Source organism: Charadrius vociferus, unplaced genomic scaffold, assembly GCF_000708025.1.
Source record: "Charadrius vociferus isolate BGI_N301 unplaced genomic scaffold, ASM70802v2 scaffold324, whole genome shotgun sequence".
NCBI classification, from domain to species: Eukaryota; Metazoa; Chordata; class Aves; order Charadriiformes; family Charadriidae; genus Charadrius; species Charadrius vociferus.
Genome location: NW_009648041.1, coordinates 4,657,677 through 4,669,166, shown reverse-complemented (window position 1 = coordinate 4,669,166; position 11,490 = coordinate 4,657,677). Strand labels below are relative to the sequence as shown.

The 11,490-nt window shown below is 39.7% G+C and overlaps 1 protein-coding gene across 2 annotated transcripts; it reads right to left on the bottom strand.

The window, feature by feature from the left end:
- Window positions 1-3,776: 3,776 nt before the first annotated feature.
- Window positions 3,777-11,285, bottom strand: THOC7 (THO complex 7 homolog (Drosophila)). 2 transcript variants are annotated; one of them, XM_009883605.1, is made up of 7 exons: window positions 11,173-11,285; window positions 10,185-10,312; window positions 9,736-9,822; window positions 8,212-8,269; window positions 5,505-5,571; window positions 5,311-5,380; window positions 3,777-4,147 (listed from the first exon to the last, which is right to left on the bottom strand). In XM_009883605.1, exons 2-7 carry the CDS (start codon window positions 10,291-10,293, stop codon window positions 4,080-4,082), a joined length of 459 nt encoding a protein of 152 aa, XP_009881907.1. In that variant the 5' UTR covers window positions 10,294-10,312; window positions 11,173-11,285; the 3' UTR covers window positions 3,777-4,079. The 2 variants fall into 2 exon arrangements, with proteins under 2 accessions (XP_009881907.1, XP_009881906.1); XM_009883604.1 differs by having other exon boundaries at window positions 3,787-4,147; window positions 11,220-11,260.
- Window positions 11,286-11,490: the final 205 nt, after the last annotated feature.

Below are 11,490 nucleotides of genomic sequence, written 5' to 3'. Positions count from 1 at the left end.
GGCCCCACGCAAAAAAAGTAGACGGAACGCAAACGTTAACAGACGGAGAAAAACAAGTTTGCTTCGGAGTTCCTTCCTCGTGGGTTCTGCAATTAACACCCGGTCCAGCCGTTCTGCCAGCAACACCAGCAGCGACTGCCCAGCACAACCAGCGCTCCGCTTCTAGCGGGGACAGACCTTGGGCTCCTCCTGTGAAACAAGCCCTCTGGCATGGAGGTGTACGGCCCCTCATCCTTCCCTTCTAATTAATCCTCTGCTAATCTGCACAAAGACCACAGCACACTGTGCCCCGGACTTTAGAATTACTCTTGACCACCCGGGAAGCTCCTGGATGTGAGGATGCTGAGCCCCGTCGGTCGGCGGGGATGCGCTGGGAGCCAGCTCTGGCATCCCATTCCCCGAGCGCCTTCGGCAACGTAACGAACTGGAGCAGCCTCACGCAGCCATGCCGTGCCAGCTCCCGCTGGCCTCTTGCCCGCTGCCCGCAGGCCAGTGAGTGACGCCAGGCCAGGGTGAACATCGGGGTGTTTGCAGGACGCTCCGCTCCGAGCCTTGGCTTTGCCTCCCGGCTGTTGTGGTACCCGGGGGCAGGAAAAGCCTTTTTGTCCTGCCTTTGCACAGCACCTAGCAACAGGCGGGCCCTGCGCCACCAGTGGTGCTCCCGGGGACTTCTGCAACGCAGATAATAACGTTTAGTAAAATAGACTTGGGAAATGAAGGCTGAGGTAACCCAAGAACAGGTTTGACAATCAGGATGAGGCATGAAAGGCGGAGCGCTAACTTCTCTATTGCTAACTTGCTTTCCCTGGGATCTGTTGTATGTGTATATTTAAGTGGTTCATACACTGGTATAGTATTTCCCTAATGCACGTATTCTACAAAATAAAAATCACAGGTTCCCAGAGCAAAACTAAGGGTACTCGCCTGAATTTCTCTTTTTTACTTTTTTTTAAACTCACAAAAAAAGGAGAACCACTTGAGACTCGAGTCAAGGAGAAGGGGAAAGGATGGTAACACTCAGCTGTGACAGCTGGAAAACTTACATGACAAGTATCTAAAATAATTAGTAATTTCTATTTCATAAATCTTTGGGATATATTTTTTGCAGTTTTCTTTTCTGGCAGCAGCTGTCTTCAAATACCATAGTTTCAGAAATATTCCATCACTTGGCAGTGTGTCACTGACCTTCTTTCTCCTCCTCCATCCCTCCATGGAGCTTGCTAAATCCCTTTCAAAAAATTCTGCCCAAGTTACCATTTCTGTCCAATGTTTCACTCTCCCTCTACCGCTCTTGTTTGGAGAGGACAGAAAAACAAGTTGTGGCATAGAAAATGTCAGCTTATCACTTCAGCACCTCTCTTTCTGCTTGTATTTTTGCATCCACATGGCAATGGCATTAAGATGGAGCATTTAGGCATGTAATAATCTTTCAGCTCAGACAGGGACACAGCAAATTGTAAAGACAGGAAAGATTTATTTAAAGAGTGGTTGTTGAGATCCTGAGTTTATGTATGTACAGATTTTTATACGTGTACATTTAGAGTCGGTGCAGGTAAGCAGCATCATAGCAAGACAGCTTTCCGTGCAGGGATGAAACAGTCACTATCATCTGTGACTTGGAAATGTGACACAAATAAAACCTCAACAGAAGAATACAGGGGATCCAGATCTCATTTCCAACACAAGCAGAGTGGATTCAAACCTGGAACTTGGGGCTTAATAACAGAGCAGGTTAAATGTTGCCTGGTACTAGAGTTTCATTTGGGTTTGTTTCTCTTTTGGTACAAATCTAATGTTCAAGACGTTGGAGGTATAAATACTGGGGGGGGGGGGGGGGGGGAAGCTGAGATTTCAGATGTCCCACTGAGGCTGGATTTGCAATGAATTGATGTTGCTTTCTTGGGGGGGTTGCTCTCCAAGGCGGTGTGGTGACATCACCCTCTTGCTGCCACATTGCGCTAGGGCGACTAGATTGTCTAGGGCAGTAATCGCTTTTCAAGATTGCATCACTGTCATTCGAACTAGAATATACTCCTTAATTTGCCGTGCATTTGTACTGCTTCTCTTCCATACAACGTTTCTGTGTACATTCTCTTACCAGCGGAACAGACTCACGCACTGACACGTTTCTGGTTAGGTTCTATACAGAGCAGCGTGAGTTCTGAGATAAGATACTTGAGTGATCCGAGTAACTTCCAAAGAACTGTGTAAAACAAAGAATGGTAAAATTTGAGGTCTTCATGACAATGCTGTTACAGAGACCACTTTTAGCTAGTAAATGTCATCCACCTCTGCACCAAATACAATCAAGGTAGCTCACGGAGGGCCTTTCAACCACAAAAAATGTTAAATTGCTTTAAAAGTGTCTTGAGACTTTATCATTTATGATCTCCATAATTCATATATTTATGAAAGTGACTCCTCCCTGATTTGGCAATAATTTAGTACTGCTGCTTTACAAAATATTTTACTAGTCACTGTTGTTAGGAGGGGGAAAAACACAGAACAGTAAATACTTTTTGACAGTGTATTTGTCCTATTAAATCCCTTTTGTTTGCTTACCGCCACCCCCCGTATGCAGAATTTGTAGCACACGAGAAGTCCTGCATGTCTGCACAGGCTCTATCAGGCAAACCTGAGCTTCCCCCGTGTTCTGAGTTGACCAGCTGTGAACTAGAAGACTTTTGACAGCTTATTAGTCCAGGGCTGCACTGAGCTACTCAAGCTGTATGACTTCTCGTTCAGCTGGCTTGCCTTTAGCAAACTTGGAATGCGAGCAAAACAAGCTCAGATATGTCTGTTTAGCCCAACGCACACAGATCCACAGCCACTAACAGTGGGAATTACGCGGCATTTAGATTATAGAAGTCTAAAGTCACAATCCTGGAAATCGCCCTCGGCTGTCACCTAGTTTGAGGAGGAGGCTCTATTCTGTATAACAGGGTTATTTTACTTCAACCACGTATGCTTATGACTCAGTCATAAGCAAAATGTGTTCCTTTACCCAAACCACTGGCAGGCTTGATTTAACAGGTGTTTTTAGAACATGGTTAACAGGTAGCGACATGACCTGCTACTGCCCCTCATTCCTCCCTCCCTGCCTTACCAAAGCTTAGAGCATACTAAAGTCTCACCTCTTGTTGGGAAGGTTGAAACCTGTATTTTCCTACCTCCCAACAGACTGCTCGGACTGCAGGATGATCCAGGTGGACAGACTCCACCCTCCCTATTAATATTAAAACTATCTGAGATTCTTTAACATTATGATTGCTGCTCTACTGCTTTGGTTTGTCGTCATGAGAACCGAAGGGTTCCACCACCTATTTCGGGAACTATGATGTCATAATAGTCAATTGACAGATAAATCCAGAAGCAGATTATAAACGGTATCAGGATTAGATTCCTGGTTCTACAAGAACAAAGACTTTTGATGTGGCTGCAGAGAACACAGCATAGTGAGGCTCAGATCACTGCAGTTCTTTGCATCACCTTATGGTAAAAATAAAGCTGGTACAGTATGACTCTTGTTGTTTCACACCCCTTGACAAGCACTAATTCTATTTTCTATGAAACCAGCAAATTCTAGTCCATTGACAGGTAAGTTCTAAAATGGCAGCTACTTTGAAAAAATCAAGATCCTACTTAGTTCAGTTTTGGGTCCTATCTGGACCCGGGTATGGAAGTTGGGACTCGTGCAAAGATGCCCACAGTCCAATGTCAAGTAAGAAATGGAGCCCTTCCTGTTAGGCTCAATGCCCACTAAAAATAGGAAACTCTTTGTAAACACTTTTTATTGACAATGTTTTGCAAACACCTTAGTTCACAAGTACTGTGCAGAACCTTCATCCTTTGTAAACCAAAATATACTTCTTATTACAAAGTTTGTGGATTAACACACAGTGCCTGTCTGCACACATCTGTAACTGTTTTCCCCTAAAGCATAAGCAAAACCAAATATTTTTGTATAAAAATTCACAGAAGCAGAAGAAAACTATTTTTTGGTTCTGTCTCTCTTACTGTTGGTTTCCACACAAAGTGAAGACACTCAGACGTTCTTCAGTAGTATAGTCAGTCTTCATTTACTGTTTGGTCTCTGTTTCTATCTGAGTTTCTTGAGATTCTTCAGCTTCTGAAAGTTTTTCATCATCTAAAATTCAGTATTACTGTTAGTCAAACATGCTTGGTTATATTTACAGACTATATTGCAGAACTGTGTCCCACTTAAAAATCCTTCCAAGTTTTTTAAGGCTGTTATCTGTAACAGTTATTACAGGAAACATGGATAAATTCCATAGTATCAATTCAAGCAAACAGTACCAGATTGCTTCAAATTACATGCCTTCTCCTTGCCTATTATTGGTTTATTTCAAACTGAAGCTGTGCCTTCCACTAAAATGTTACTTTCTTCACAAAATTCTAGAAGCTGAAAGGTAATCTATACATTCATGTGAAAATGTATTTCAGAGACTAATACTTAAGCAAGTGCTAGTAACACATAATAACAATAACCTTCTGCTAAAGCGCACCTAGGATTAACAGTTCGTTCTGCTTAAGAAGATCTAGATGGCCTTAGAGAATGAAAGTCTGCTCTTATAGCCATCTATGTATGTTAATCAGGTCATGCTCAAAGGCTATACCAATTATTCCATCTCGGAAAGACACGGCAAAAATCCAGCAAATAATATTTAAAACAATATTATCCATGTTAGAGCATGAAAAGTAAGCACTGATTTGAAAATATTAAGTATTTGTACAACAAAAGATGAGTATGACTAAACTCCTCAATTTAGCTCTTGTGTATTACAGTTTTAGTCCCTGCTGTATCACAGACTCACTGTTTGAGCAGGTAAGCCATTAAGCTTTCCTGTATTACAATTTCTTTTTAGTAAAGCCTCAAACGATACCGTGATGGCAGTGACATCTTCAAAACTACCGAAACAGGAATTACACAATTAAGTTTGGAAACTACGCGCATCAATACTTTTCTCTAAGAAATATTTTTTCTATTTAAAAAAAAAAAAACAAACTCAAATTGCTATTCTCCATCCCCACATTTTAAAGAAGGCTGTTGCCTACAGATTAATCTGAAGCTATTCAGGAAATGACATGGTGGCCAGTTTGTAGAAGAAAAAAAAAAAATCTGAGCAGTCTCAGGCTCTGTACTACTACTGGGGAAAAAAATGCTGCCAAGGCAAGAGGTCGTCAACCTCAATTGCACAAAGCTAGCCCACTGCTGGAAGCTGTGATTCCTTTTGATGTGCTGAAACCCAACCCAGTTATATATATATATTACCTAAGAACACCACTTACTTTCCAGGGTTTGTTGAAGCTCGTGGATGGTGCTCAGCAGAACATGAAACTGCTTTCTTCTCAGCTCCAACTGGAACGATAAAATATATATTTTAGCAAACAGAGAGCACATGCAGCCAAACAACCCATAGCGGATACTCCATTAATTATGTTCCCAATAAATACTTATATAACAATCTCTGTTAAAAACCTACCTTATCCTCAACATTTTCTTTAATGTGAGAAAGATGTTGCAGTTCTTTTCCCAAAGCTTCTAGCTGTCTGAAAAGAAATTGTCATAGTATTTTTAAAAATTTCTGTAGAATTCTTGAAAAATAGATTTGAACTAAGTGGAAGAAAAAGAACTATTAAATAAATAGTCCAGGTAAAGAAATCATAACAAATGAAATGACAGAGAGACATAAATGTTAAGCTATTATGTCAAAAACTTGTAATTTCAGAACTTTTACAGAAAACAAGGCCTCCAAGCTTGAATACGGTTGTACCCACGTAACTCACGATGGCTGGGAAAAAGGTCTGTTTTAGCGCGACCTGAGGGTGTTGTCTTTTTTTGAGCCAGTAGCTTGGTACCTTGAAAGGAATGCCTGAAAGAGGGCTGGGTGTGACATTATCCCTTCCTATAATGTAAACACGCTAACAGCTTATAGGCTCATACAGGGATTTCACTAGTATTTGGTTTCTAGCTCCTGAAAGATTTCCACATCTTGCTATTTATACCATGTTCTCAGGTATAAGCAGACTGTGAGAGGACATGCAATTTTTTTCTAGTAACATCCAAGCTACTTCTCGAATTTTACTTCTTTTACTGTCTGCTCCATAGAATCTTTGCCTAGCCTTCTCATTATTTTATCTCCTTTTCTAAGACGCGGTGTCATTTCTTGGTCCTCTTAACAGCTCTTCTGATACTGCATCTAATTACACTGTGGGCACTGCCATTTAGTAGTTCAGCTCCTGTCACTTCCTGAATTGGCTCCTGTACATTATTTGTGACTAAGCTGATAACAGCTTCTCTTCTTTTGTGCTGTGTGACGAGTCATTCCAAGAAACAGTCCCTTAAAAGCATAAAGAAAGCCTTTTTCTGAACTTTGTCCTATTGTGCCATATGACCTGCAAAAGCTATAAATGTAACTCTTGCAATAAACCACGACATTTTTCCTCACAAGAGGTTTTGTCAAGTGTTTTTAGTAATTAAGAGTTCCACGAAGAGATGGCATTGTTAACGAGGCTTCCTCCATTCTGATTTAAGGGTGGTCCTTCTTGGTTCATAGTATGATTTTCTGTATACTTTCCTCAAACTGCAGACAAAGGAAGCCTTGCAATTAAAACATTGGATGAAAAACTCATCTAGTCTCTATATTTAAAGTCTATTTCGCTGGAGAGGTCAGTTAAAGCTAAAATACCTATGAAGCGAGCTCCTTTTAAAAATGTTCCATTCTGTTAGTATGTCCTATTTCCCCATCTGTAAAATGGGGGATCATACTCTGCTATAGTTCAAATCTGTGTCTTCGACTACAAATACAACAGACTAAGGACAAAAGGGCATACACTGTAGCCGTTCTTCAAGTGGATAAACACACTGGTATTTCTAACTGTAATATACTCTCCTGAAGAGATGATAAAATTGCTTAAGAAAAGACAAAATGCCAAATCTACTAGCTGTAACTTACCACCATTTCTATCTTTGCTCAAGAAACTTATGCTTGGATGTGTTAAGCAAAATTAGAACCACCCTTCCAAACCTGAACAACCTGGCATCCTCTAAGAAAAAAAGTATTATCACATTTAGTTGCTTTCATTCTTGATCAACTGACTTATCTGAAAAACGTCACTTTTGATAACTGTCTATTATGAAGCCTCACTTGATAAATGGCACACGCTGACTAATGAAGTAAGAAGCAGTCAAGCCTCATGAGAGTTGAGAATTGCCTGTAATAATCAAAGTTTGTGGTAATGAAATCAAGGCACAAAAAAACAACATACAAGAAAGCAATGTGTGAAATATTCTCAGTGGCTTATAGGTGTAAAAATGCTATTATTAGGGTAATGATATAATCAAAAATCTTTATTTTGCTATAAAAGACCATGGAATGTGAAAAGACAGACTCTCTGCAATTTCACTGAAAGTGGGCAAAAAGATAGGCGCAAGCTGCACTTAAATGAGAACAGTAACCCTATGCTACATCTTTAATCAGGTTAAGAAGAACAAACTCATAGATGCAATGAGTCCTGGAATATTTCTGTGGCTTGATAGAAGTTAAAAAAATTATCTCCCCACAACTGCCCAAAATAACCTAAAAGCACAGAGAGTGATCCAAATCCAACAATGACACCAGCAATACTGTAAGTTAGGTGCAAGATGAGTTGGACAACAGGTAGGTCTAACCTGCGTGCCAGGGCAGGTTATATTGTGGTACACAACACAGCAATTTATAACCAGGCATGCAGGAACAACTACTACAAGAAAAAACATAAAAAAACCCTAAGAGCTTTCTCCTGCTTTCTCTAATTCCACCTACTTGCTTGTGTATTCTGCATTTTGCGTGGCTACTGAATCCCTTGCTGGTACGCTTTACAGCAGTTCCTCACTATCTTTCTCTTCTGAGAAACTTGGCCCTGGTAAACTTATGTTAGGTGGGCATTTACATCTGAGTTCACTTATTCACCTTAACAATGGAAAAATTTCAAATACAAAATGATTAACAATGCTTCTGAACCTACACAGATGGAGATTAATTAAAGCAAGCTGATAAGGGAACAATTTTATAATGAAACCCAAGTTTTTCTTTTGTCGGAAGAAATTACATAATAGTGAGGAAAGGTCAAACTGAAACCAAGGCAATGTCAAATCTGGTGACTTTTACCTTACTGGCTTATTATAATTTAATGTAGTCTCATACTTACTTCAGTGTTTCATGTCTGTCTGGATGGTGTTGTATGACTTTGGCCAATGCATCATATTCTGAAAGAAATTTAAATAGCCTAAATAATTCTGAAAGTATAGATTCAAGAATCAAAAATCAGGTACCATAGAATGGTACTGATTCTTTCTCCTTGAAAAACTGTTTTAACATTTTTCAAATTTGTACATAACACCTTACATATATAAAAGAGTACCTGCAAATATCCATATATAAAAATGTATACATAATTTATACCATGCTATAACATTTCAAAGTAGATGATTATATCAGAAGAGATTTTAAATAAACTTCAGGTATGATTGTAGGCCATTATTTCCTCACTCAAACTTACCCACTGCTAGTGATGCATAAAGGATGAGGCCAGAAAACATAAGACAGCTCTGCACTACTGCACACTTGGTCTTTTGTGTATGATTCATAAGCATTGGCTTTAGATACAATTTAATGTATACGTACAAAAAACGGTGCTGGTAAGATGTTACGCATTATCATTTGAGATCATTAAGATTTTTAGAAAAAAAAAGTATAAAATGCTGCATAAGGAACAACAGGATTTTTTTTAAACTGTATTACACATTAAGAACAATATTATGGTTATATAGGTAACTAACATAGCCATTTCCTGATAGTAAGATTGTACATCCGCCAACCACCTCATTCACATGGAAAAATCCGTGCTGCAGGCTGGACAGAACAGATCAAAAAGCAAACACTTCAGACCTATGTTTGTCAAGACATAAGAACTCTCATTCCTACTGGTTAAGGTTCTTTTAATTTCCAGTTGAGTCTAAAAGTATCCACAAAATTGATCAAACAGTTGTATTTAAAACCTTTTATCTGTTATACTTCTGAACATTTTCTTTTTGCATTTCATTTATCAAGAAAAAACAAATTCTTTCTTCTTCTCAATTGCTAATCTTTTGATAAGACAGTACTACAGTGAAATGCTTTAGTTTCAATTGAAATTATCACCACATACTTTTAAGAGTAGGGAAAAAATACACCTCTCATAACAGGTATTCAGTAAGGAGAGATACAGAGTTGTTGGGTGTGTAACTGGCACCGCTGTCTCTGTGTACACCAAAACATTACCTTCCCTTAAGAGCTGAAGAAATACACCTGCATACTCTTCAGTGCTGGGTGTAAGTCTATTCAACTTTTGTCTCACCGTTAATAACATGCTTTAGCTCTTCTCAAGTCACCTGAATTGTGACAGGATGCTTTTGGGGTTTTTCTTTGGCCTGAAAATATCTTTCTGAACTACCATTCTAGGTTTTCCTGAGGTTGCGTGTTGTTGAGATCTACTGGTTGAATCCCGTCTGCTTCATCCACCAAAAACTTTCAGTAGTGGGTATGGAACACGACCAAACTAAACATAGTATTCATAATGCCAGTATATTCCCTTGCACTTTCAAAAATTTGGAATCTATTTTCTGATACAATGTATTCTAAAAGATCACAAAATAATGAAACCGACCAGTATAAATACAGATATTGCTCTTACCCTGGCGATTTTTTCGAATCCTTTTTGCTTGCAGGATTTGTTTCTTGCATTCAGAAATCTTCTCATGTGCTGCAGCTATACTATTTTCTTAAAAAAAAAAAAGAAAAAAAGATAAAAGCGATATACAGAGTTATATTGAAATCTAACAATACATGTAAACAAGTCATTCTGATAAACTATAAAAAGATAAAGAGCTGTTTGTGACATGGTGGCCTGCTAGCTCCATCAGCTTCAAAACTACGTATGCTTCAATAGGTTGAAAAAGCTTTTATTTGTATATGTTTTATATACTGATAAGATGCTTACAGCATCTGTATGAGTGCTATCTATTAAGAAAAAAAAAAAACCAAACCACTCATCATATATATATTGTGTTCACCAGAACTACCTCAAGCTTGTTCATAAGAGAAATTGTCAAACAGAAAACAGTAATATTTTCTCATCTTTACCTATATCCTTATAGATTTTTTCATAATTTTCCATTTCTCTCAGGTTCATATCATACACCAGAAGAGTTTTTCCCATCGAAAATTCACACTGTGATAAAGTACTCAGCATTCGTTGGTACTGACTGTAACTGAAACCAGACAAGATATTTATTGATAAGCAGCATAAAAATACCCCCTACCTTTACAAAACAAGGAAATAAAACCTCATGTAGCGTCAGGAACAGTTAAATAACAATTATTAAAGAAATAAAATATTTCAAAGATTCAACGTATAATTTTTTGCGAGTGCAGTTAGAAACACTGCACCCATTAATTCTACCATGTCCTTAAAGGTGCAAAGTGAGTATTAAAGCAATAGGCAGATTGGTCCAGGGTTTACAAACTTCCCAGCTAGGGCTGGCTCTGTGACCACCGAGATTGAATTTGAATACTGCAGTGCTTCTCTGTACACACAATCGTTATATTGTGTCCTCCGGGAATTTATATCCAGCTTTAGTATGCACCCCAGAGCGGAACACCACGTCGCTCATCCCTTACTACTTTAGCCTGTTTTTTTTAAAAAAAAAAACCCACCATAATAGCAGAAATACCAGCAGTACTACCCTTCCCTAACAGAACAAATGCAGAACTGCCAACTGAAATATTCGAGTCACGATCCTGTTATAATAGCGGGACTCCCGGACAGATCACGCAGTGGCACGACAATCCTGAGGGCATCCGAGCGGCCCTGGCAGATTTCAGCCCGCAGCCATCAGTGATTCCCGACCCGTCTACAGCTCCGACTGCAGCGCTCAGCGTTTCTACTGGAAACACCACTGAGCCATACTTGAAAAGCAGATGTATACATTTTAACACGGATTGTTTTAAAACGGATCAAGCCCAGTTTTCCACTGACATGCAAGCTAAGTTCCAAGACTAAAAAAGCAAAACAAAGCAAACAACAAAAAAAAACCCAACAAAAAACCACCGCAAAACAGAAAACAAATACCCTTCCTCTTGAGATCCAGAATTACACCACTTAATGAAACTCTTCACCAACAAATTGATCCGCCTGTCGTCACCAGCACCATCGCCATCGATCAGCAGTCGTTTGCGGATAACTTCATCTGAGGAAAAACTCCTGTTTAATGGCAGCCGCACCCCAGAGCCGAGCGCGGGTTTCACCCCAGGCCTTCAGGGAACGGTCCCCGGGCCTAAACCGGGACGATCTGTTAAACGGGAGGCGTCCCGGGGCCCCGGGCCGGAGCGCGGGGCTGAGGGACCCTGAGGCCCGGGCGGAGAGGCCTGGGGGCGGGGGGCGCCCAAG

Excerpts from the sequence above, each read along its gene's own strand:
- THOC7 (XM_009883604.1), bottom strand. The coding sequence starts at position 11,260 with ATGGCGATGGTGCTGGTGACGACAGGCGGATCAATTTGTTG. Across the intron at positions 10,313-11,219 it reads ACAGGCGGATCAATTTGTTG|TTACAGTCAGTACCAACGAA; the intron begins GTGAAGAGTTTC and ends GTCTGGTTTCAG. Across the intron at positions 5,381-5,504 it reads AAGAAAATGTTGAGGATAAG|TTGGAGCTGAGAAGAAAGCA; the intron begins GTAGGTTTTTAA and ends TTATCGTTCCAG.